Genomic DNA, 23,128 nt, shown 5'->3' with positions numbered 1-23,128 from the left:
GCCCCCCAATACTTACCTACCTCCCCCGGTGCTCCTCGTGTCTCCCCATGGGCGCCGCCATCTTTTTTCCGGGAAAAAATGGCGGGCGCACGCGCAGTGCGCCCGCCGCCCGGCACCCGGATGTTCTTTGGGGTCTCGGCTGCCGGGGGTAGCCGAGACCCCAAAGAACATGATCGGGGTCGATTTGCACCGACCCCTGCTTTGCGATCGCCGGTAATTAACAGTTTACCGGCGACCGCAAAAAAAAAAAAAAAAAAAAAAGCGATCAGTTATTTCTCTGTCCTCTGATGTGATCGCACATCAGAGGACAGAGAAATAGGGGGATTCGGGGACCCTAACATACTCACCCGGGGTCCCTGGGTCCTCTTCTGTCTTCTCCTGCCAGCCGGCTTTTTCATCATGGCGGGCGCATGCGCAGTGCGCCCGCCATCTGCTGCCATCTGCCGGCCGGCAGGAGAAGACAAGTTGGGGCTAAAATTAGGGTTAGGGTTAGAGTTAGGGTTAGGGTTAGGGTTGGGGCTAAATTTAGGGTTAGGGTTAGGGTTAGGCTACTTTCACACTAGCGTTTTTTGGCTTCCGTCGCAATGCGTCGTTGGAGAAAAAACGCATCCTGCAAAAGTGCTTGCAGGATGCGTTTTTTCTCCATTGGCTTGCATTAGCGACGCATTGCGACGGATTGCCACATGTCGCATCCGTCGTGCGACGGATGTGTCGTGCTTCGGCGGACCGTCGACACAAAAAAAACTACATGTAACTTTTTTGTGCGACGTGTCCCACATATTTCAGTGCCACGTGCCACGTATTTAAGTGACACGTGCCACGTATCAAAGTGCCACGTGCCACATATTTCAGTGCCACGTATCAAAGTGCCACGTGCCACGTATCAAAGTGCCACGTGCCACGTATCAAAGTGCCACGTGCCACATATTTCAGTGCCACGTGCCACGTATCAAAGTGCCACGTGCCACGTATCAAAGTGCCACGTGCCACATCTTTCAGTGCCACGTGCCACGTATTTAAGTGACACGTGCCACGTATCAAAGTGCCACGTGCCACATATTTCAGTGCCACGTATCAAAGTGCCACGTGCCACGTATCAAAGTGCCACGTGCCACGTATCAAAGTGCCACGTGCCACGTATTTCAGTGCCACGTATTTCAGTGCCACGTATCACGTATAAGTGCCACGTGTCACGTATTTAATTGCCACATATTTAAGTGCCACGTATCAAGATTTTCCATGGAGAACAGACACATCCAGAGATATGTCTGCTCTCCACGGCTGCAGCAACACACTGACAGGAGCCATAGTTCCTGTCGGTGTGTCACTGCGCATGCGCGAGCGAGTTTACCGGCGGTCATTGACCCCGGCACTCTCGCTTAACGGCAGTGCTGCGTGGGAAAGTTCAACGCAGCTGTACTGCTGTTAACCGAGACGCCGGAGTCATTGAACTCTGGAACAGTACGCGATACACTGCTAGGAGCTTCGCTCCTGGCAGTGTATCGCCGGAGAGCAGCCGATCGGCGTGGGACACTCGTTTTATGGATTCTGCGGACAGGGAGTATGAATTTGGTTTATTATTTTTGGATTTTTTCCTGGAGGATCGAGGGCTTCGCCTACAAGTGTGCTGTTGGTGAGTATATACTCTGTGTTATATGTTGTATGTACTGTGTGTCATGTATGTGTATTGTGTGTAGGTGTTTTGTGTAACTTTACAATTGTGCTAAGTCGCCGGACACAGGGACAACTCTCCCATCCTAATACCGGATGGGAGTAGTAGTCCCATACGGCGACTTAGCACAATGGTGGCACTAGCGTCGCATGGGGACACACACACGCACACACACGCACACACACACACACAGAAGGACTCCATGCTGCTTCACTGGGGGGCGGGGGCTTCCCTCTTCCTGTCCGACGTCACGTCCGGTCCTGGGTGTCAACCCCTCCGTACAAAGACGCCGACACCCAGGACAAAGGCGCTGTGTGTGGAAGGTAATATGGGGCCCTAGGGGGATACGCAGACACGCCGCTGCGTAAAGAATTGACATGTCAATTCTTTTTACGCCGGCGTGTTTGCAGACAAAAGCGCCGCGTTTTTTTGCGGTGTGTCTGAACGGCAAAGTGAATTTCTCATTCACTTTGCCGGCAGACGAAAATGACATTGCGCATTTTTGAAAAGCGCCCGCAAAATAGCCCGCAAAATAGCGCTCAAAAATGCGCTATGTCTGAAAGTAGCCTAAGGCTTCTTTCACACTTGCGTCGGTACGGGGCGGTCGCAATGCGTCGGCCCGATGTACCGACGCACGTTGTGAAAATTGTGCACAACGTGGGCAGCGGATGCAGTTTTTCAACGCATCCGCTGCCCAGTCTATGTCCTGGGGAGGAGGGGGCAGAGTTACGGCCACGCATCCGTGGAAATGGCGGACGCGACGTACAAAAAAAAGGTTACATTGAACTTTTTTTGTGACGACGGGGGCTAAAGTTATGGTTAGGGTTGGGGCTAAAGTTAGGGTTGGGGCTAAAGTTAGGGTTAGAGTTGGGATTAGGGTTAGGGTTTGGATTAGGGTTGGGATTAGTGTTACGTTTGGGATTAGGGTTGGGATTAGGGTTAGGATTAGGGGTGTGTTGGATTTAGGGTTTTGATTAGGGTTATGGTTAGGGTTGAGATTAGGGCTGTTTTGGGGTTAGGGTTGTGATTATCGTTAGGGTTGTGATTAGGATTATGGATCGGGTTGAGATTAGGGTTAGGGCTGTGTTGGGGTTAGGGTTGGAGTTAGAATTGGGGGGTTTCCACTGTTTAGGTACATCAGGGGGTCTCCAAACACGACAGCCAATTTTGCGCTAAAAAAGTCAAATGGTACTCCCTCCCTTCTGAGCTCTGCCGTGCGCCCAAACAGTGGTTTACCCCCACATATGGGGCATCAGCGTACTCGGGATAAATTGGACAACAACTTTTGGGGTCCAATTTCTCCTGTTACCCTTGTGAAAATAAAAACTTGGGGGCTAAAAATCTTTTTTGTTGGAAAAAAATATATTTTTTTATTTTCACTACTCTGCATTATAAATTTCTGTGAAGCACTTGGGCATTCAAAGTTCTCACCACATATCTAGATAAGTTCCTTTGGGGGTCTATTTTCCAAAATGGGGTCACTTGTTGGGGGTTTCTACTGTTTAGGTACATTAGGGGTCTGCAAAGGCAACATAACGCCCGCAGACAATTCTATCAAAGTCTGCATTCCAAAATGGCACTCCTTCCCTTCCGAGCTCTGCCATGCGCCCAAACAGTGGTTTACCCCCACATATGGGGTACCAGCATACTCAGGACAAATTGGACAACAACTTTTGGGGTCCAATTTCTCTTGTTACCCTTGTGAAAATAAAAACTTGGGGGCTAAAAAATCTTTATTGTTAAAAAATATATATTTTTTATTTTCACGACTCTGCATTATAAACTTCTGTGATGCACTTGGGCATTCAAAGTTCTCACTACACATCTAGATAAGTTCCATGGGGGGTCTAGTTTCCAAAATGGGGTCACTTTTGGGGGGGTTTCTGCTGTTTAGGCACATTAGGGGCTCTCCAAACGCGACATGGCGTCCGATCTCAATTCCAGTCAATTTTGCATTGAAAAGTCAAATGGCGCTCCTTTGCTTCCGAGCTCAGCCATGCGCCCAAACAGTGGTTTACCCCCACATATGGGGTGTCGGCGTACTCAAGACAAATTGTACAACAGCTTCTGGGGTCCATTTTCTCCTGTTACCCTTGGTAAAATAAAAATTTGGAGGCAAAAAGATCATTTTTGTAGAAAAAATGCGATTTTTTTATTTTCACGGCTCTACGTTATAAACTTCTGTGAAGCACCTGGGGGTTTAAAGTGCTCACCACACATCTAGATAAGTTCCTTAAGGGGTCTAGTTTCCAAAATGGTGTCATATGTGGGGGGTCTCTACTGTTTAGGCACATCAGCGGCTCTCCAAACGTGACATGGCGTCCGATCTCAATTCCAGCCAATTCTACATTGAAAAAGTAAAACGACACTCCTTCTCTTCCAAGCTCTGCGGTGCGCCCAAACAGTGGTTTACCCCCATATATGGGGTATCGACGTACTCAGGAGAAATTGCACAACAACTTTTGTGGTCTAATTTCTCCTGTTACCCTTGTGAAAATAAAAATTTGGGGGCAAAAAGATAATTTTTGTAGAAAAAATGAGATTTTTTATTTTCACGGCTCTACGTTATAAACTTCTGTGAAGCACTTGGGGGTTCAAAGTGCTCACCACACATCTAGATAAGTTCCTTGGGGGGTCTAGTTTCCAAAATGGTATCACTTGTGGGGGGTTTCCACTGTTTAGGCACATCAGGGACTCTCCAAACGCGACATGGCATCCGATCTCAATTCCAGCCAATTCTGCATTGAAAAAGTCAAACGGTGCTCCTTCACTTCCAAGCTCTGCGGTGCGCCCAAACAGTGGTTTACCTCCACATATGGGGTATCGACGTACTCAGGAGAAATTGCACAACAACTTTTGTGGTCTAATTTCTCCTGTTACCCTTGTGAAAATAAAAATTTTGGGGCAAAAAGATCATTTTTGTAGAAAAAATGAGATTTTTTATTTTCACGGCTCTACGTTATAAACTTCTGTGAAGCACTTGGGGGTTCAAAGTGCTCACCACACATCTAGATAAGTTCCTTGGGGGGTCTAGTTTCCAAAATGGTGTCACTTGTGGGGGGTTTCCACTGTTTAGGCACATCAGGGACTCTCCAAACGCGACATGGCATCCGATCTCAATTCCAGCCAATTCTGCATTGAAAAAGTCAAACGGTGCTCCTTCACTTCCAAGCTCTGCGGTGCGCCCAAACAGTGGTTTACCTCCACATATGGGGTATCGACGTACTCAGGAGAAATTGCACAACAACTTTTGTGGTCTAATTTCTCCTGTTACCCTTGTGAAAATAAGAATTTGTGGGCGAAAAAATCATTTTTGTGAAAACAAATGCGATTTTTTATTTTCACGGCTCTACGTTATAAACTTCTGTGAAGCACTTGGGGGTTCAAAGTGCTCACCACACATCTAGATAAGTTCCTTGGGGGGTCTAGTTTCCAAAATGGTGTCACTTGTGGGGGGTTTCCACTGTTTAGGCACATTAGGGGCTCTCCAAACGCGACATGGCGTCCGATCTCAATTCCAGCCAATTCTGCATTGAAACAGTCAAACGGTGCTCCTTCACTTCCAAGCTCTGCGGTGCGCCCAAACAGTGGTTTACCTCCACATATGGGGTATCGGCGTACTCAGGAAAAATTGCACAACAAAATTTGTGGTTAAATTTCTGTTTTTACACTTGTGAAAATTAAAAAAAATGGTTCTGAAGTAAAATGTTTGCAAAAAAAAGTAAAATGTTAATTTTTTTCTTCCACATTGTTTTAGTTCCTGTGAAGTACGTAAAGGGTTAATAAACTTCTTGAATGTGGTTTTGAGCAGCTTGAGGGGTGCAGTTTTTAGAATGGTGTCACACTTGGTTATTTTCTATCATATAGACCCCTCAAAATCACTTCAAAGGTGATGTGGTCCCTAAAAAAAACATGGTGTTGTAAAAATGAGAAATTGCTGGTCAACTTTTAACCCTTATAACTCCCTAACAAAAAAAAAAATTGTTTCCAAAATTGTGCTGATGTAAAGTAGACATGTGAGAAATGTTATTTATTAACTATTTTTTGTGACATATCTCTCTGATTTAAGGGCATAAAAATACAAAGTTTGAAAATTGCAAAATTTTAAAAATTTTCGCCATATTTCCATTTTTTTCATAAATAATCGCAAGTAATATCGAAGAAATGTTACCACTAACTTGAAGTACAACATGTCACGAAAAAACAATCTCAGAATCAGCGGGATCCGATAAAGCGTTCCAGAGTTATAACCTCATAAAGTGACACTGGTCAGAATTGTAAAAATTGGCTCGGTCATTAAGTACCAAATTGGCTCTGTCACTAAGGGGTTAAGCAAACAACGCTGCCGGTTCCCTCGGTGAGGTCCAGGCTGCGTCGGAGAGGTGAGTATAGCAATATTTTTTATTTTAATTCTTTATTTTACACATTAATATGGTTCCCAGGGCCTGAAGGAGAGTTTCCTCTCCTTCAGACCCTGGGAACCATCAGGGATACCGTCCGATACATGAGTCCCATTGACTTGTATTGGTATCGGGTATCGGTATCGGATTGGATCCGATACTTTGCCGGTATCGGCCGATACTTTCCGATACCGATACTTTCAAGTATCGGACGGTATCGCTCAACACTACCTGTGACTACAGATCTTCCAGGGTCGCTACCCCACCTGTGGCATGCACAGAGAGGAGGTAACTACAAGCGTAGGAAGATGACAGTCCACTGAGTCCATACAAGCTACAAGGCCAGTGGATCTAAGGATCACAACCTGGCTTCATATTCCAGGGTCGGTTATTCCACCTGTGGCACGCACACAGAGAGGAGGTACCAACAAGTGTAGGAAGATGACAGTCCACCGAGTCCATACAAGGTACAAGGCCAGTTGATCTGAGGATCACAACCTGGCTTCTCCAAACGTATTCATGGTTCAGCGATGGTCTATGGAACAGATCTGTATTCTTCCAACTGAGGCTGAAAACCCCTAAGTTGTTACCTATAGAATGATAGCTCCGTGTCCCTCGTAATGGAGCCATGATGTAAAATAGCTGCTGTCATTTCTCTGGTCCTTTTGAGATATATGGGTGTCTTGGCAGAATCGCTCTGGCTGTTTCTCAGTATCTTTATACAGAGGCATGTAACCTATTTTTAGACTTAACAAGTGGCCCTCATTCAGTATTTACATAAAGGGTAAGAATGCAGATGAGATCAAATAGCATTACTTGATTATTTAAACTATCTGCAAAGCTTTTCCCTCTCTGCTTTAGAAGTCAACAAACATGCTAAATATGCATTGTTTTATTGAGCCAAACAGCAAACATCACTAGTGATCAAGGATAAGCCACAATAAGGGTATGTGCACACGTCAGGATTTCTTGCGGACATTTTCCTGACAAAAACCGGACATTTCTGCCAGAAATCCGCATGCGTTTTTACCGCATTTGACGCGCTTTTGGTGTGTTTTTTTCCAAAATGCATAGAATAGGGGGAAAAGCGCAGAAAATCCGCAAAATTAATGAACATGCTGCTTTTTTTACCGTGATGCGTTTTTTTTGCGGAAAAAAAAAAGCATTAATGTGCACAAAACACGCAGAATGCATTCTAAATGATAGGATGCATAATGTATGCGTTTTTAATGAGTTTTTATAGCGTTTTTACCACAAAAAAACGCGAAAAAACCTGAACGTGTGCACATAGCCTAAAAGTCAATATTCCAGGCTTACACTAACAAAAGTGTTTTCTTGACCAACCAGAAATAAACACTTAAATTTGAAAACCAACATACAGATAACATTCTATTATTCTTCATTTGCTAAAAATAGTTTTCTGGTTAATTAAGATACAATGCTGTATGTTGCTAGGTCGTGTCACACTGGGCCAGTCACTCCGTGACATTTTCATACTAAATAATGGCACAGATCCTACATACATTATGATTGCACACATCCCTAGTCTTTATACGGATATTTCACTCATTCCTTGACAGACCGCAGCATGGCCATTAGAAGCTGCTATTGATCTTTGGAGCAGGTAAGGCTAGGTTCACATTGCGTTAAACGGACTGCGTTAACGCAAGAGCCGAAAAAGATCGCGTTTATGCGATCGCGCTAGCGCAGATGCTCTATCTGTGCTAGCGGTGACGGACCTGAAAACACTGCAGACTGCGTCCGAGGGTCCGTCACAGAATGACGGCACATCGCTAACGCATGCCGATTGGTTGGTGATGCGCTACATAGTGGCAGTTAATGGGTGCACTAACGCATCCGTTACATAGCGTTAGTGCCTCTATGTAACGGATGCCGTCAGAGCATTGCCATTAACGCAATGTGAACCCAGCTTAAGGTTTCCCTGAGTGGTACATATTGGGCCATCTGAAAACGGAGTTTAGCCTAGGAGAGCTTGCCCTACTAATTAACAGCTGTTACAATACCAAACTAGGGCAGTCACTATAGGATAAAAACACAAGAATTATAATGTATTTTTCACATACTATCTATTCCTGACACTGGAGTGGCTTATAATTATAAACTTATGAAATATATAGTTTGAGGTCTGGGATCTGCCAATATGTGGCTGGTTTTCTGACTGTTTCGGATAACATGATACATGGTTTTAGTTTTTTTTGTCTAGTTTTGCTTAAATATAGGTCAATATTAGTCTCCTGATGAGTTGCCTTTGGTGAGGACGATGAAACCCGTAGAAATGAGAGGCTTGGAGAGTGAGAGTGTATACGTCACCTCACCCTATATAATGAAATGTGGGGTACATTTTTTTTCTATTAGTCACCTACTGACTAACCTTCAGGGGGTAAATTATGGGTATAGTTTTACATTTGGAATTAATAAAGTGTAGTTTATCCTTTTGTCAGCAAACATGAGGAATGACAAGAGACAACCCATTTAAGAAGATTCAATTTTGGTTAAAACTATGCCAACATTATGAACATAAAAAAGGCTTCTCCCCTATGTGATGTCTCTGATGTTTATTAACAGTTGATTTCCAAGTAAAGTATTTCCCACATTAAGAAAATGAAAAAGGCTTCTCTGTGTGACTGCTCTGATGCCTAACAAGAAGCGCTTTCCTGTTAAAACATATCCCACATTCTGAACAGGAAAAAGGCTTCTCCCCTGTGTGAGTTCTATGGTGCCTAACCAAATCTGATTTCAGGTTAAAACATTTCCCACATTCTGAACAGGAAAAAGGCTTCTCCCCTGTGTGAGTTCTATGGTGCCTAACAAAATCTGATTTCAGGTTAAAACATTTCCCACATTCTGAACAGGAAAAAGACTTCTCCCCTGTGTGAGTTCTATGGTGCCTAACCAAATCTGATTCATGTATAAAACATTTCCCACATTCTGAACAGGAAAAAGGCTTCTCCTCTTTGTGAGTTCTCTGGTGAGTAACAAGATTCCATTTCTGGTTAAAACATTTCCCACATTCAGAACAGGAAAAAGGCTTCTCCCCTGTGTGAGTTCTATGATGCCTAACCAAACCTGATTTCAGGTTAAAATATTTCCCACATTCTGAACAGGAAAAAGGTTTCTCCCCTGTGTGAGTTCTATGGTGCCTAACCAAATCTGATTTCAGGTTAAAACATTTCCCACATTCTGAACAGGAAAAAGGCTTCTCCCTTGTGTGAATTCTATGGTGAGTAACAAGTAGTGATTTACGTGTAAAACATTTCCCACATTCTGAACAGGAAAAGGACGTCTCCCCTGTGTGAGTTCTATGGTGCCTAACCAAATTTGATTGATGGATAAAACATTTCCCACATTCTGAACAGGAAAAAGGCTTCTTCTCTTTGTGACTGCTCTGATGTCTAACAAGATTCCTTTTCTGGTTAAAACATTTCCCACATTCTGAACAGGAAAAAGGCTTCTCCCCTGTGTGAGTTCTATGGTGATTAACCAAATCTATTTTCCATTTAAAACATTTCCCACATTCTGAACATGAAAAAGGCTTCTCCCCTGTGTGGGTTCTCTGGTGACTAACAAGATGCCATTTCTGGTTAAAACCTTTCCCACATTCTGAACAGGAAAAAGGTTTCTCCCCTGTGTGGATTCTTTGATGGCTATCAAGATTTATTTTCCAATTAAAACATTTCCCACATTCTGAACAGGAAAAAGGCTTCTCCCATGTGTGAGTTCTATGGTGATTAACCAAATCTGATTTCCGGTTAAAACATTTCCCACATTCTGAACAGTAAAAAGACTTATTTGCTTTAGAAGCAGATTGTCTTTTAATGCCTCGTTTATGACTTTGATTTTCCTTAGTAGTTAGCAATGAATCAGAAGATGGGACCTGTTTCATAGGACCAGATGACAGATCTTTGCTGTGAATGGATGATGATATATCTGGAGTAATGGCATTCACTTCAGTTGTATCTTGTAGGATCTCAAGATCATCAGATTTAAAAACTGAAGATGTCAACTGTCCCTCTGATCTCCTGGTACAGTCATCTGCTAAGATAAAAAAAAACAACATATTTTTACTAAAATATCCTTGAGTTTTATATTTTTGAACATTTCAACTTAAGCCATCCATAAAAATGGCAAGCTATGTAAAAACTTTATTTACCAAACAATAACTGTTCACAGTCTAAGGCCGGGATCACACATACACGAGATACGTCTGAGTCTCACAGGTGAAAACCCAGCTCTGGCGCCGGCACTCTGGAGCGGAGAGTGCAGCAACACATGGAGCCTCACGCTCCGCTCTGGAGTGCCGGCGCCAGATCTGGGTTTTCACCTTCGAGACTCGGACGTATCTCGCATATGTGTGATCCCGGCCTAATAGAAAACCTTGTTGGATGAACCAGTAGTGTGTGGTGTTCAACTGTTTGTTCATTCTGCCTCCCAAATATTGAATAAAAAGAATCAATCAATGTTATGTATGCAAAAATAATACCAATTCTCATCTCACAAAAAAACAAGTCCCCTGTCAGGTCCATCATCGATCAATGGATAAACAGAGGTTAGAATATAGCACGGAGAGTCTCCCAATAATTAAAACTTAACTTTTAATCACTAAGATAAAGTGGACAAACTAACATGACAAAATTAACACATGTGAATAAGGTGCTCATGAAAACCAGTGTGCAAGATAAAAATTGGTTTGGTCTCACCAATGGGAACGACAAATGTCCACAGCAGGTTCCTCCTGTTGCCTTCTCTAGATAGGAGGAGAGGAAAGAGAGGGAGGGGGTATAGGGCTTTACTAAACTCCCTGTCGTGCCCCTTGTATTGCTCCTGTCCTAACAAGGACAGGCCCCAAGTATACCCTGATAGGGACAATCACCATCCACTACATCTAATATATAAGTCTCCATACGTGTTTCCTCCCCAGTCACACGAATTCATTAGGGGAGTTGATTTAAAGCCAATGGGACATAAAGTATAAAAAAAATTAAGTGTCCGTCGTCTAAGTAACCCTGCAGTGGCAGGGTACCTATCAATGGGTGTGACAATTTGTGTCACTGCCTATGGGTAGTCATGAATCCCCGTGACTGGGGAGGAAACGCGTAGGGAGACCTATATATTATATGTAGTCAATGGTGATTGTCCCTAGCAGGGTATACTTGGGGCCTGTCCTTGTTAAAGGTACCTTCACACTAAACGATATCGCTAGCGATCCGTGACGTTGCAGCGTCCTGGCTAGCGATATCGTTTAGTTTGACACGCAGCAGCGATCAGGATCCTGCTGTGATATCGCTGGTCGTTGAATAAAGTTCAGAACTTTATTTGGTCGTCAGACCGGCGTTTATCGTCAGGTTTGACACCAAAAGCAACGATACCAGCGATGTTTTACGCTGGTAACCAGGGTAAATATCGGGTTACTAAGCGCAGGGCTGCGCTTAGTAACCCGATGTTTACCCTGGTTACCAGCGTAAAAGTAAAAAAAACAAACAGTACATACTCACCTGCGTGTCCCCTGCCGTCCGCTTCCTGCTCTGACTGAGCGCCGGCCGTAAAGTGAAAGTACAGCACAGCGGTGACGTCACCGCTCTGCTGTTAGGGCCGGCGCTCACATAGTACAGGAAGCGGACGCCGGGGGACGCGCAGGTGAGTATGTACTGTTTGTTTTTTTTACTTTTACGATGGTAACCAGGGTAAACATCGGGTTACTAAGCGCGGCCCTGCGCTTAGCAACCCGATGTTTACCCTGGTTACCCGGGGATCGTTTACCCTGGTTACCTCGGCATCGTTGGTCGCTGGAGAGCGGTCTGTGTGACAGCTCTCCAGCGACCAAACAGCGACGCTGCAGCGATCGGCATCGTTGTCGCTATCGCTGCAGCGTCGCTAAATGTGAAGGTACCTTTAGGACAGGGGCACGACAGGGAGTTTAGTAAAGCCCTATACCCCCTCCCTCTCTTTCCTTCCCTCCTATTTAGAGAAGGTGTCACGATATGGTATGAAATATCATATAGGTTTAGTTTCTCTTGTCAGCCCAGGATGTGGGCTAAGAAACCCCCTCTTCTCTTTTACTTCAGAGTTGAGCTTGCCTTTCCACTGTGCATGGGGGAAGAGAGTTTTATTGACGAAAGGCATTTACGACCGGCATTTCCTGTAGTAGAAAGTGCTCAGCTTCAACTGTTAGAGAAGATTCTAGAATCATGAAAGTCCTTTGTTCTGTTTTTGTAAGATATTAGGCAAACGATTTAAAATACGAACACAAAAATATATCGTCATAATCACACTCGGAGGATCTACCCATCCCTCGAAACACAGGTTTCTAGCTCCATCTGGTACAGAGGTAGGGATTTCTCTGTCAGTGTGCGTGACAGGTGGGACATGTTTGGTCTCACTGGAATGCCGGCGATGATACGAGATGAATGAGGGGTATGGTGCGATTATGATATGTTCAGCAGCGGAATTACAAGTCTTAGAAAGATTTAGCTTATACTTAGTCTAAATGTAGAGAGAGGAGGGTCTGGGATAGCCAGCCCTTTTGGTGATGTCACCGATCTAAGCTATAACTGTTTTGGCCGGACTCCAGCAGTCAGTCTGTTGCTGGAAGAACATGTGGGTCTGACCTGAAGAGCTGTACCTCATGCATTGGGATTTCTGGGAGCCCCTCCCCCTAGCATGGTGTTTGCCTGAACTGATATGAACTAAGAACATGTGAGTTATCTTTTCTTCCTTTAATCCTTTTATTTTCATAATTACCTTGTACATATTTGCAATTGTCTCATTTGTAACATCTTTGTAAAATATTTTTATAAAAAGCACTGCCTACATTCTGTGGGGTATATTATTTGATGCCAGTCCTTTCTCCCTGCTCTAAAAACGTACCCCAAGTCTCTTGAAGGGGAATTACGCTACTGTTTTGGGGTTAGCTCCGGACCCGTTTGATCGGAGCTGGTGGCAGCTTACCGTGTGCCGGCTTTTGGGGGGTCACTGTAGCGACTGCGACTTGATAATTATTGTTCCTGCCTGAGTGGGAGTAGTTATCGCGTCGCTGCAGTGCGCCCAATAGCCAGTACATAGCAGGCAGCCTTTCTGCCGACTAATTACCCTAGGTGCAGTACCTAATCTGACCTGAGAGTAAGGGGGCGCCAGAGAGCTGCAAGTGTTGAGTGAAACTGTAAGCGGGATACACAAATCCCTGCAGTTCATGGTATATTGAAGAGCAGTGGGATACCTAAAATAAGCCCCTGCTGTAAACTAAGAGGTCAATAGCATTGTGTGTGTTCTTTTCATCACATTGTGGCAGTGGAGGAATAACTAGGATAAGCCCCCTACACATGTGATAGCCGTCTGCTGGTCTAAAGTCACCCCAATCCGTGACATCTTGTGGGCAGCGGCTAAGGGATCCTGACAGTCACGGTGTGAATCGTGACATAGTGGTGGCAGCGGTGGGATATTAGAGCATTAGTGATTTGGTTTGAGCAATCATTCCTCTCACTAAAAACTTGCAGAAAGTTCTTGCGAGAACTTGCGCAAATAAGTTTGGAGAAAGAACTCAGTGTTTATTAGTTGTGAGACAATTGTGTACTGGAAATTATCCCTTCCCTTTCTCTTCGTTTTTCTATCCTATCTTTTATTTGGCAACCATGGCTGCGAAAGGAGAAGCCTGGTACGCCCAGCAGAAGAGGGACGCTCTTGCTGGGATATGCACGTATCATGGCCTGAACCCCCACAGCATGTCCAAGACTCAAATGGTCGCTGAACTGGTGCAACTCGAAGCAGACCAAGCCAGGCTACAGAGCCCAGAGGCCGCAGAAGCCGGCACAAGCGAACATGGTGCTGCAGCAGAGGTCCAACCACTGAATACGGGCCCTACTGGCAACCAAGGGGGCGCAGACCTCCTCCTGCAGCTGGCTCTGCAACAATGCTCCGCAGATGACCTGGACCAACGTCTGCAGCTGATCCAGCAATACCAAGAGAGCCGAGCGAGAGGCTGAGAGAGCCGAGCGAGAGGCCCAGGCCCAGCGAGCCGAGCGAGAGGCCCAAGCGCAGCGGGAGTACCAGCTGCAGATGGCTCAACTGCAAATGCAGGGGTCGTCCCAGAGCCGTGAGCCCAGCAGCGCTCAGACACCAAAGCCCCGGCCCGACCACTTTCCTGTTATGGAAAAGGATGGGGACTTGGACACTTTTCTGCGGGCCTTTGAGAAAGCCTGCAGACAGTACCAGCTGCCTTCACAAGAATGGGCACGATACCTGACACCAGGGCTGAGAGGAAAAGCTCTGGAGGCGTTTGCTGCACTCCCTCAAGAACAAGATGGTGACTATGAGGCCATCAAGCAGGCTCTCATAGCCAAGTACCAGCTTACACCCGAGGTGTACCGTAAAAAGTTTCGGACCCTCCAACGTGGCCCACACGACAGTTACAATGATGTGGTACATGGACTGGGGACCCACTTTGACCAGTGGACCCAAGGACTGTCAGTGACTACCTTTGCACAGCTGCGAGACCTGATGATCAAAGACCAGTTCTTCCATCTTTGCCCAACTGAGGTGCGACAGTTCGTGATGGACAGAGAACCCAAAGACGTGACGAAAGCAGCGCAGATTGCCGATGCCTATGAGGCCAACCGTAGATCGGAAGTGCGGAAGCCAGTCACCACCAGCTGGAGAGGGGGTAAGCCTGCAGCCAACGCCAGTACCCCTGCCAGCCAACCCACCAGAGGTCCTGTCCCCGTGGCCAACAGCACCAGACCAACCACCGAACTTCGCCAGTGTTACCACTGCAGGCAGACTGGACACCTCAGTCACCGATGTCCAGCCAAGCAGAAGAACCCCTCCTCCCAGGCCCCAGGGCCTAATGCAGCAGTTCTTTTGGTGGGTGGTGTGGCTGGGAGGGGGTGTGATAACGTACAGCCTGTCATTGTGGGAGGTCGTGTTGCTACAGGCCTCAAGGACACCGGGGCTGAACGAACCCTCATCCGACCCGAACTGGCGGCCCCTGAAGAAATCATTCCGGGGAAAACCCTAACTGTCACTGGGATTGGGGGCATCAGCTGTCCCTTGCCAATGGCCCGGGTTTTTATTGATTGGGGTGCCGGGAGCGGGGTGAAGGAAGTGGGGCTGTCTGATAATTTGCCCACTGATGTTTTGTTGGGGACTGATTTGGGGAGGTTGTTTGCATACTACGTCATTGACACCCCTCCCCAATCTACTAATGAGGGTAAAGTTAACCCTGGTGATGATGATGATGATGATGGGAAATCGCATGTGTTACCTGACCATGCTTTATCTTGTAATGATGCATCTGTTAACACTTTTTTCCCTAGGATTGATGGTGAAAATGTTGTACCTGTGCCAACTGTACCTGATAATGATGTTTCTATGAAAGTTGATGTGTCCGTAGGTACAGGAGTGCTCAGCCACATCGCTCTGCGGAGTGAGACGGCTGAGGAACCCCTAGCAGGGGCAAGTGTCGATGCTACCGGAAATGGGGAGATACATGGGAACCGTGAGGAAGGTGATGCCATGCAATTGACCAGTGCCACCGAGGAAGGTAACTGGCCCATAAGTAGCAATGCTCCTGAGATAATGGGGGTGGATGGGGAGGTAGAGCCCATAGCAGCGTCGGCTGATGGGTCTGTAGAAACCCCCGGGGAGACAGCCTACGTAGCTGCTGTCACCCGCAGTCAGAGTGCCCGGAACGCAGATAACTGTTTGCCTCCCGGACCCTCCTCAGTCATCAGTATGACTGAACCAGAGGTGGACCCAGAGCAGGTCCCAGAGGGCTCCCGTGGGGAAGGGACCCTGACATCGCTTCTGGCTTCCCCTAGCCAGGAGATTCAGGCCGCTCTGCACACAGATGCGAGCCTAGAGAGTTTGAGACAACTCGCCGGGACGTCATTCTCCGAGACTGATAAGGAGAAGGTGTTCTGGGAAGGAGGAAGGTTGTACCGGGAGACAGTACCCGGAGAATCACAAAAGGAGTGGTTGAGGGAAAGACAGCTGGTCGTCCCACAGCAATTCCGGGGTGAGTTGTTGTGGATTGCCCATGAGATCCCGCTAGCTGGACACTTGGGGATCAGCAAAACTAAGGCCCGGCTGTCTCAACACTTCTATTGGCCTAAGATGGGGACAGATGTGTCAAACTACTGCCGCTCCTGTGTCACCTGTCAAAGAGTGGGGAAGGCGGGGCCTGCTCTTAAGGCTCCCCTGATCCCTTTGCCAGTGATAGAGGAGCCTTTCCAGAGGATTGCGGTGGACATTGTGGGCCCGCTGGCCGTCCCCAGCAGCTCTGGAAAGCAATATATTCTTACTGTGGTAGACTACGCTACCCGGTACCCAGAGGCAGTAGCTCTGTCTTCAACTAGGGCAGATAAGGTGGCGGATGCCCTGTTGGCTATCTTTGCCTGGGTAGGATTTCCCAGGGAAATGCTTACTGATCGAGGGACCCAATTTATGTCTCACCTAATGGAGGCTCTCTGTAAGAAAATGCAGGTGAAGCACCTGGTATCGAGTGCGTATCACCCACAGACCAATGGCTTGTGTGAACGCTTCAATGGTACCCTCAAACAGATGCTACGCATGCTGGTTGAGACACAAGGGCGCAACTGGGAGCGGTACCTCCCACACCTGCTATTTGCTTACCGAGAGGTTCCGCAGGCCTCGACGGGGTTCTCCCCCTTCGAGCTCCAGTACGGCAGGCGAGTCCGGGGACCCCTTGGGTTGGTAAGAGAATCCTGGGAAGAGGAGCCGAACCCTTCTGAAGTGTCCATAGTGGAGTATGTCCTGCGCTTCCGTGACAAGATGCAGACCTTGACGCAGTTGGTGCATGACAACATGACGCAGGCTCAGGCTGATCAGAAGCACTGGTACGACCAGAACGCCCGGGAGCGGACCTACCACGTGGGTCAAAAGGTGTGGGTGCTGGTTCCTGTACCAACGGATAAGCTTCAGGCAGCCTGGGAGGGCCCGTACGTCGTCCACCAACAGCTCAACCCGGTCACCTACGTGGTCACGCTTGACCACACTCGGGGTAGGCGAAAGGCCTTTCACGTCAACATGATGAAGGCTCATCACGAACGTGAACCTTTCGTCCTACCGGTCTGCAGCGCACCCGAAGACGGGGAGGAAGACGCCCTCCTGGACATGCTGGCCCAAGCCAAGGCCCGTGGGTCCATTGAGGACGTGGAGGTAAGCGCCTCGCTAGATGAACCACAGCGGTTGCAGTTGCAAACCACACTGGAACCCTTCCGGGTCGTGTTCTCCAACCGGCCTGGAAGGACTGAGTTAGCCGTCCACGAGGTGGACACCGGGAATCACGCCCCACTACGGCGAACACCCTATCGAATCTCTGACCAGGTGCAGCAGATTATGCGCCAGGAGATCGATGAGATGTTACAGCTGGGGGTGATTCGACGGTCAAAGAGCGCGTGGGCCTCACATGTAGTTCTCGTGCCAAAGAAGGACCGGACCACCCGGTTCTGCGTGGACTACAGGGGGCTCAACGCCATTACAGCCTCTGATGCGCACCCAATGCCGCGCATCGAGGAGCTGCTTGAGAAGTTAGCTGGCGCAAAATACCTGACAATAATGGATCTGAGTCGCGGATACTGGCAGATTCCCCTGAGCCCCGAGGCGCAGGAGAAGTCCGCCTTTATCACACCCTTTGGACTGTACGAGTCCACGGTCATGCCCTTCGGCATGAAGAATGCCCCTGCCACTTTCCAGCGGATGGTCAATCTCCTGCTTCAGGGACTGGAGAAGTACGCTGTGGCGTACTTAGATGACATTGCCATCTTCAGTCCCTCCTGGGATGAACACCTGCAGCATCTCGAGGAGGTGCTCAGGCGAATTCACCAAGCAGGCCTGACTATCAAGCCGGGAAGGTGCCAGATGGGCATGAGGGAGGTTCACTACCTGGGACACCGGGTAGGCGGAGGCACCCTGAAACCGGAGCCTGACAAAGTGGGCGTGATCGTGAACTGGCCCACTCCTGGGACCAAGAAACAGGTGATGTCCTTCCTGGGCACTGCAGGGTACTATAGGCGCTTTGTGCAGCACTATAGTAGCCTGGCAAAACCTTTGACGGACCTCACCAGGAAGAAGCTACCCCACATCGTCAACTGGACAGATGGCTGTGAGGTGGCCTTCCAGGCGTTGAAAACAGCACTGTGCAACGCCCCTGTGTTGAAAGCAGTCGACAGCAGTCGACCGTTCTTGGTACAGACCGACGCCAGCGAGTTTGGCCTTGGTGCTGTGCTCAGCCAGGTTGACTCGGAGGACCAAGAGCACCCCGTGTTGTACCTGAGCCGGAAACTTTTGCCGAGGGAAGTGGCCTACTCCACCATTGAGAAGGAGTGCCTGGCCATAGTCTGGGCCCTGCAGCGCTTGCAGCCCTACTTGTACGGTCGCACCTTCACTGTGGTGACCGACCACGACCCTCTGCGCTGGCTAAGCACCATGTGTGGAACCAATGGCAGGTTGCTACGCTGGAGCCTTGCCCTTCAGCAATTTGACTTCACCATTAAACACAAAGCGGGCAAAGAGCATGGTAATGCAGATGGACTCTCCCGCCAGGGTGAACCCACGGAGGTGCGCATGGAGGCATACCGAGAGTTTCTGCCGCCGTAGCGCACGCTAAAAGGGGGAGGTGTCACGATATGGTATGAAATATCATATAGGTTTAGTTTCTCTTGTCAGCCCAGGATGTGGGCTAAGAAACCCCCCCTTCTCTTTTACTTCAGAGTTGAGCTTGCCTTTCCACTGTGCATGGGGGAAGAGAGTTTTATTGACGAAAGGCATTTACGACCGGCATTTCCTGTAGTAGAAAGTGCTCAGCTTTAACTGTTAGAGAAGATTCAAGAATCAAGAAAAGCCATTGTTCTGTTTTTGTAAGATATTAGGCAAACGATTTAAAATACGAACACAAAAATATATCGTCATAATCACACTCGGAGGATCTACCCATCCCTCGAAACACAGGTTTCTAGCTCCATCTGGTACAGAGGTAGGGATTTCTCTGTCAGTGTGCGTGACAGGTGGGACATGTTTGGTCTCACTGGAATGCCGGCGATGATACGAGATGAATGAGGGGTATGGTGCGATTATGATATGTTCAGCAGCGGAATTACAAGTCTTAGAAAGATTTAGCTTATACTTAGTCTAAATGTAGAGAGAGGAGGGTCTGGGATAGCCAGCCCTTTTGGTGATGTCACCGATCTAAGCTATAACTCTTTTGGCCGGACTCCAGCAGTCAGTCTGTTGCTGGAAGAACATGTGGGTCTGACCTGAAGAGCTGTACCTCATGCATTGGGATTTCTGGGAGCCCCTCCCCCTAGCATGGTGTTTGCCTGAACTGATATGAACTAAGAACATTAGAGTTATCTTTTCTTCCTTTAATCCTTTTATTTTCATAATTACCTTGTACATATTTGCAATTGTCTCATTTGTAACATCTTTGTAAAATATTTTTATAAAAAGCACTGCCTACATTCTGTGGGGTATATTATTTGATGCCAGTCCTTTCTCCCTGCTCTAAAAACGTACCCTAAGTCTCTTGAAGGGGAATTACGCTACTGTTTTGGGGTTAGCTCCGGACCCGTTTGATCGGAGCTGGTGGCAGCTTACCGTGTGCCGACTTTTGGGGGGTCACTGTAGCGACTGCGGCTTGATAATTATTGTTCCTGCCTGAGTGGGAGTAGTTATCGCGTCGCTGCAGCGCACCCAATAGCCAGTACATAGCAGGCAGCCTTTCTGGCGACTAATGACCCTAGGTGCAGTACCTAATCTGACCTGAGAGTAAGGGGGGCGCCAGAGAGCTGCAAGTGTTGAGTGAAACTGTAAGCGGGATACACAAATCCCTGCAGTTCATGGTATATTGAAGAGCAGTGGGATACCTAAAATAAGCCCCTGCTGTAAACTAAGAGGTCAATAGCATTGTGTGTGTTCTTTTCATCACATTGTGGCAGTGGAGGAATAACTAGGATAAGCCCCCTACACATGTGATAGCCGTCTGCTGGTCTAAAGTCACCCCAATCCGTGACATCTTGTGGGCAGCGGCTAAGGGATCCTGACAGTCACGGTGTGAATCGTGACAGAAGGCAACAGGAGGAATCTGCTGTGGACATTTGTCTGTTCCCATTGGTGAGACCAAACCAATTTTTATCTTGAGCACTGGTTTGCATGAGCACCTTATTCACATGTGTTAATTGTGTCATGTTAGTTTGTCCATTTTATCTTAGTGATTAAAAGTTACGCTTTAATTATTGGGAGACTCTCCGTGCTATATTCTACTGATATACAACACCTATTGTATAGGTGTGACCCATCTCACACTTTTGCTAGGTTTGAAAAACAGGTTCCCACACTATTAGTAGCTCAAAGGCTGATGAAAAGCAACACCCACGTACCTTATAACGAGAGGATTCTGGCGCACAACACTTACTGTGACCCCCGACCTCATTGAGACTTGATTGGTTCAGGTCGTGATGACGTCAGCGTCACACCAGCCAATGAGACAAATCACTAATAGTGTGTTGTAGCAATTAACTTTCCCGGGTGATCTGCCTCATAAAAACGCTGTTTCTCCTCAGATCTCCTGTCAGTGAGAGATTAGAGGAGAATCAGTGTTACAAGTGCTGCTGGCAACAGCTGAGTCAGTCAGCGATCTTGTTATAAAGTAAAAAAAACAGATAAGGCAGGTTAGGGTTAGTGCTATAGTTAGGGTTAGTGTGGGGGCTAAAGTTAGGGTTTATTCTAAAGTTAGGGTTAGGCTAAAGAATTAAGCTGTTCTCAATTGTCTCCCCAATAATTTGGTCACATCAGTGTTTTCTATTTCCGAAAAAAACAGAAAAACAAATAAAATGGCCCATCAGTATTATAGTGTAGAGGAGGTTTATGCACTTTTATGTTATGACAGCGAAGATAGCGCAGTGCCGGATGGGGATGTGGATTTCGAGGGCTTTAGGAGCAGCGACAGTGATAGCTCAGAAATGAGCAGTGATTCTGGTCGATCCTCACACACAAGGACCAGTACAACAAGGACAAATAGCGCTTCTGGAGAAATATCTCCAACTCAGGGAACAATGCCCAGTACTAGCGCTGTCCCTAGTGCCCGTGAGTTGGTGCACACCAATGTCCAAAGGGCTTTGCCTCTTGATGTAGCATTTCCCAGATGGGAGGATTCGGATTCGGCTTCTCCAGTCATCCCTAATTTTACTGCCATTCCTGGTATAATGTGGAGGTGGAAAATTTTGGACCAATCAATTTTTTTTTATTTGTTTGACAGATAGCTTGCTACAGCATATTGTCCTACAAACAAATTTATGTGTGTCCCAATTCATCAGCCAGAATCCATGGTAATCATGGTAATACGGCCGGACTACACAACCTATAAAGCAGCCACAGCCGGTGACTGAGAAGAATCTGTGACCTCTCTGCATTTAGTGGTTACTGCTCACCTGGGTAGCCATATGTGGGAATCTCCTCTTTACACCACTCATCCCCCCTCACATATGTCTCTGTAGTATTAATATGGGTCAGATCTTCACCCTGAAACAAATATTATAAGTCACCGACAGATGGAGAAGTCACATCTATGATCAGCTCTAATCCTGCCATCTCCACCGTTCTCATTACACAAGTATAAAACACATAATACTGGTGGATAAAACAAGACTGAGCACAAGACCTTCACAGCCGTCTACACATCATAGGGGAGATCTCCTGACACCTTCTCTCCATCTACCTGATGATCCTGAGGAGCATTGGGATCTTCTTGCTTGCAGTCCTGTGGAAGAAGAGGACGGGGACATCTCTCTGGTGTTATCTTACTGGATAGATCTGGAGGAAACACATACAGGGAGTGAATTCATTCTTTACATACAGATAATTATAGGCCGTGTGTATTTAGTCTTATTACCTGGAGATGTGAGGGGCTGGGGAACCTCCATTATGACGTTCTTGTACAGATCTCTGTGTCCTTCTAAATACTCCCACTCCTCCATGGAGAAATAAACAGCGACATCCTGACACCTTATAGGAACCTGACACATACAATGATACCGTCATACCCCCGATCCCTTCATAGTGTTACTGTATAATGTCCCAGCATTCCCAGCACTGTCACCTCTCCAGTCAGCAGCTCAATCATCTTGTAGATGAGTTCTAGGATCTTCTGGTCATTGATGTCCTCATGGATCAGGGGGTGAGGTGGAGGCCTCGCGATTGGGCTCAGGGGTCTTCCCCATCCCTCAGACACAGGGTCCTGACAGCGATCACTAGAGGTCTTCTTCACCACTGTGTAATCCTGGTAATGGAGAGACACATTAATAAATCTCACTACAGACATTTCCAGAGTTCTCACCTCTCCAGTTCTGTCCATCTGTTATTCCCATAGATAAGAATGATGTAATGTGACGTCATCAGAATCTCTCACCTCTCCAGTAAGCCGGAAGAGGATCTCTAGGGTGAGGTGCAATATCCTCTCCGCCATCTTGTCTCTGTCCATATCTATCTTTGATGGGTAAATCAGGACAATTCTCTTTTGTAGAAGATCTTCACTGAGAGGATCCGATATTGTAGAGACCTGAATGAGAAGATGAGCCGATGTAACATCATAAGAATCCTGTGTAATAATACAATTACTGGAGATAATAAGGGAAACATATGAGGAGATTTATTATTTTACAGTATTTAGTTTCCTTCTTTACATCTACTAATAAATCCTATATATTTAGGCCACAGACAACAAGCAGTTTCCTCCTCAGAGTCGGCAGCTGAATACGTTTCTCATAGACTCATCTTCCATAACGCTAATTCTCGTCTCATTTACCGACCCTGGAATCGGCATTAGCAATACTGCAGGAGATATTCATTACACGCGACATGAGAAATAACTACTTCATGATGAGGACGACATCTTCATCTTCTACTACGGCTCTAGAGACATATTTGGCCAGAGTCGGTCACTGACTCCATCACCGCCGGCCGTCTATATGAAGGTTTCCCGTCTTCCCCGCACTGTAATCTTCTATCACATTAGATCTCAGATCTGATT

General features: G+C 46.9%; 1 protein-coding gene across 1 annotated transcript in view; it reads right to left on the bottom strand.

Moving 5' to 3' along the window:
* Positions 1 to 23,128, bottom strand: part of LOC143768268 (uncharacterized) — a 64,269-nt gene that overhangs the window by 924 nt on the left and 40,217 nt on the right. Inside the window, exons 2-7 of the mRNA XM_077256961.1 lie at positions 22,508 to 22,657; positions 22,199 to 22,378; positions 21,992 to 22,115; positions 21,818 to 21,912; positions 21,531 to 21,621; positions 6,304 to 10,128 (exon numbers count right to left, since the gene is read on the bottom strand). Of these exons, the coding sequence (XP_077113076.1) occupies positions 8,687 to 10,128; positions 21,531 to 21,621; positions 21,818 to 21,912; positions 21,992 to 22,115; positions 22,199 to 22,378; positions 22,508 to 22,657 (2,082 nt within the window). The 3' untranslated portion in view covers positions 6,304 to 8,686. The remainder of the gene's footprint in view (positions 1 to 6,303; positions 10,129 to 21,530; positions 21,622 to 21,817; positions 21,913 to 21,991; positions 22,116 to 22,198; positions 22,379 to 22,507; positions 22,658 to 23,128) is intronic.

Source organism: Ranitomeya variabilis, chromosome 4 (assembly GCF_051348905.1).
Source record: "Ranitomeya variabilis isolate aRanVar5 chromosome 4, aRanVar5.hap1, whole genome shotgun sequence".
Taxonomy (NCBI): domain Eukaryota; kingdom Metazoa; phylum Chordata; class Amphibia; order Anura; family Dendrobatidae; genus Ranitomeya; species Ranitomeya variabilis.
The sequence above is the reverse complement of the archived record's forward strand: the minus strand, read 5'-3'. Positions and strand labels throughout refer to the sequence as shown.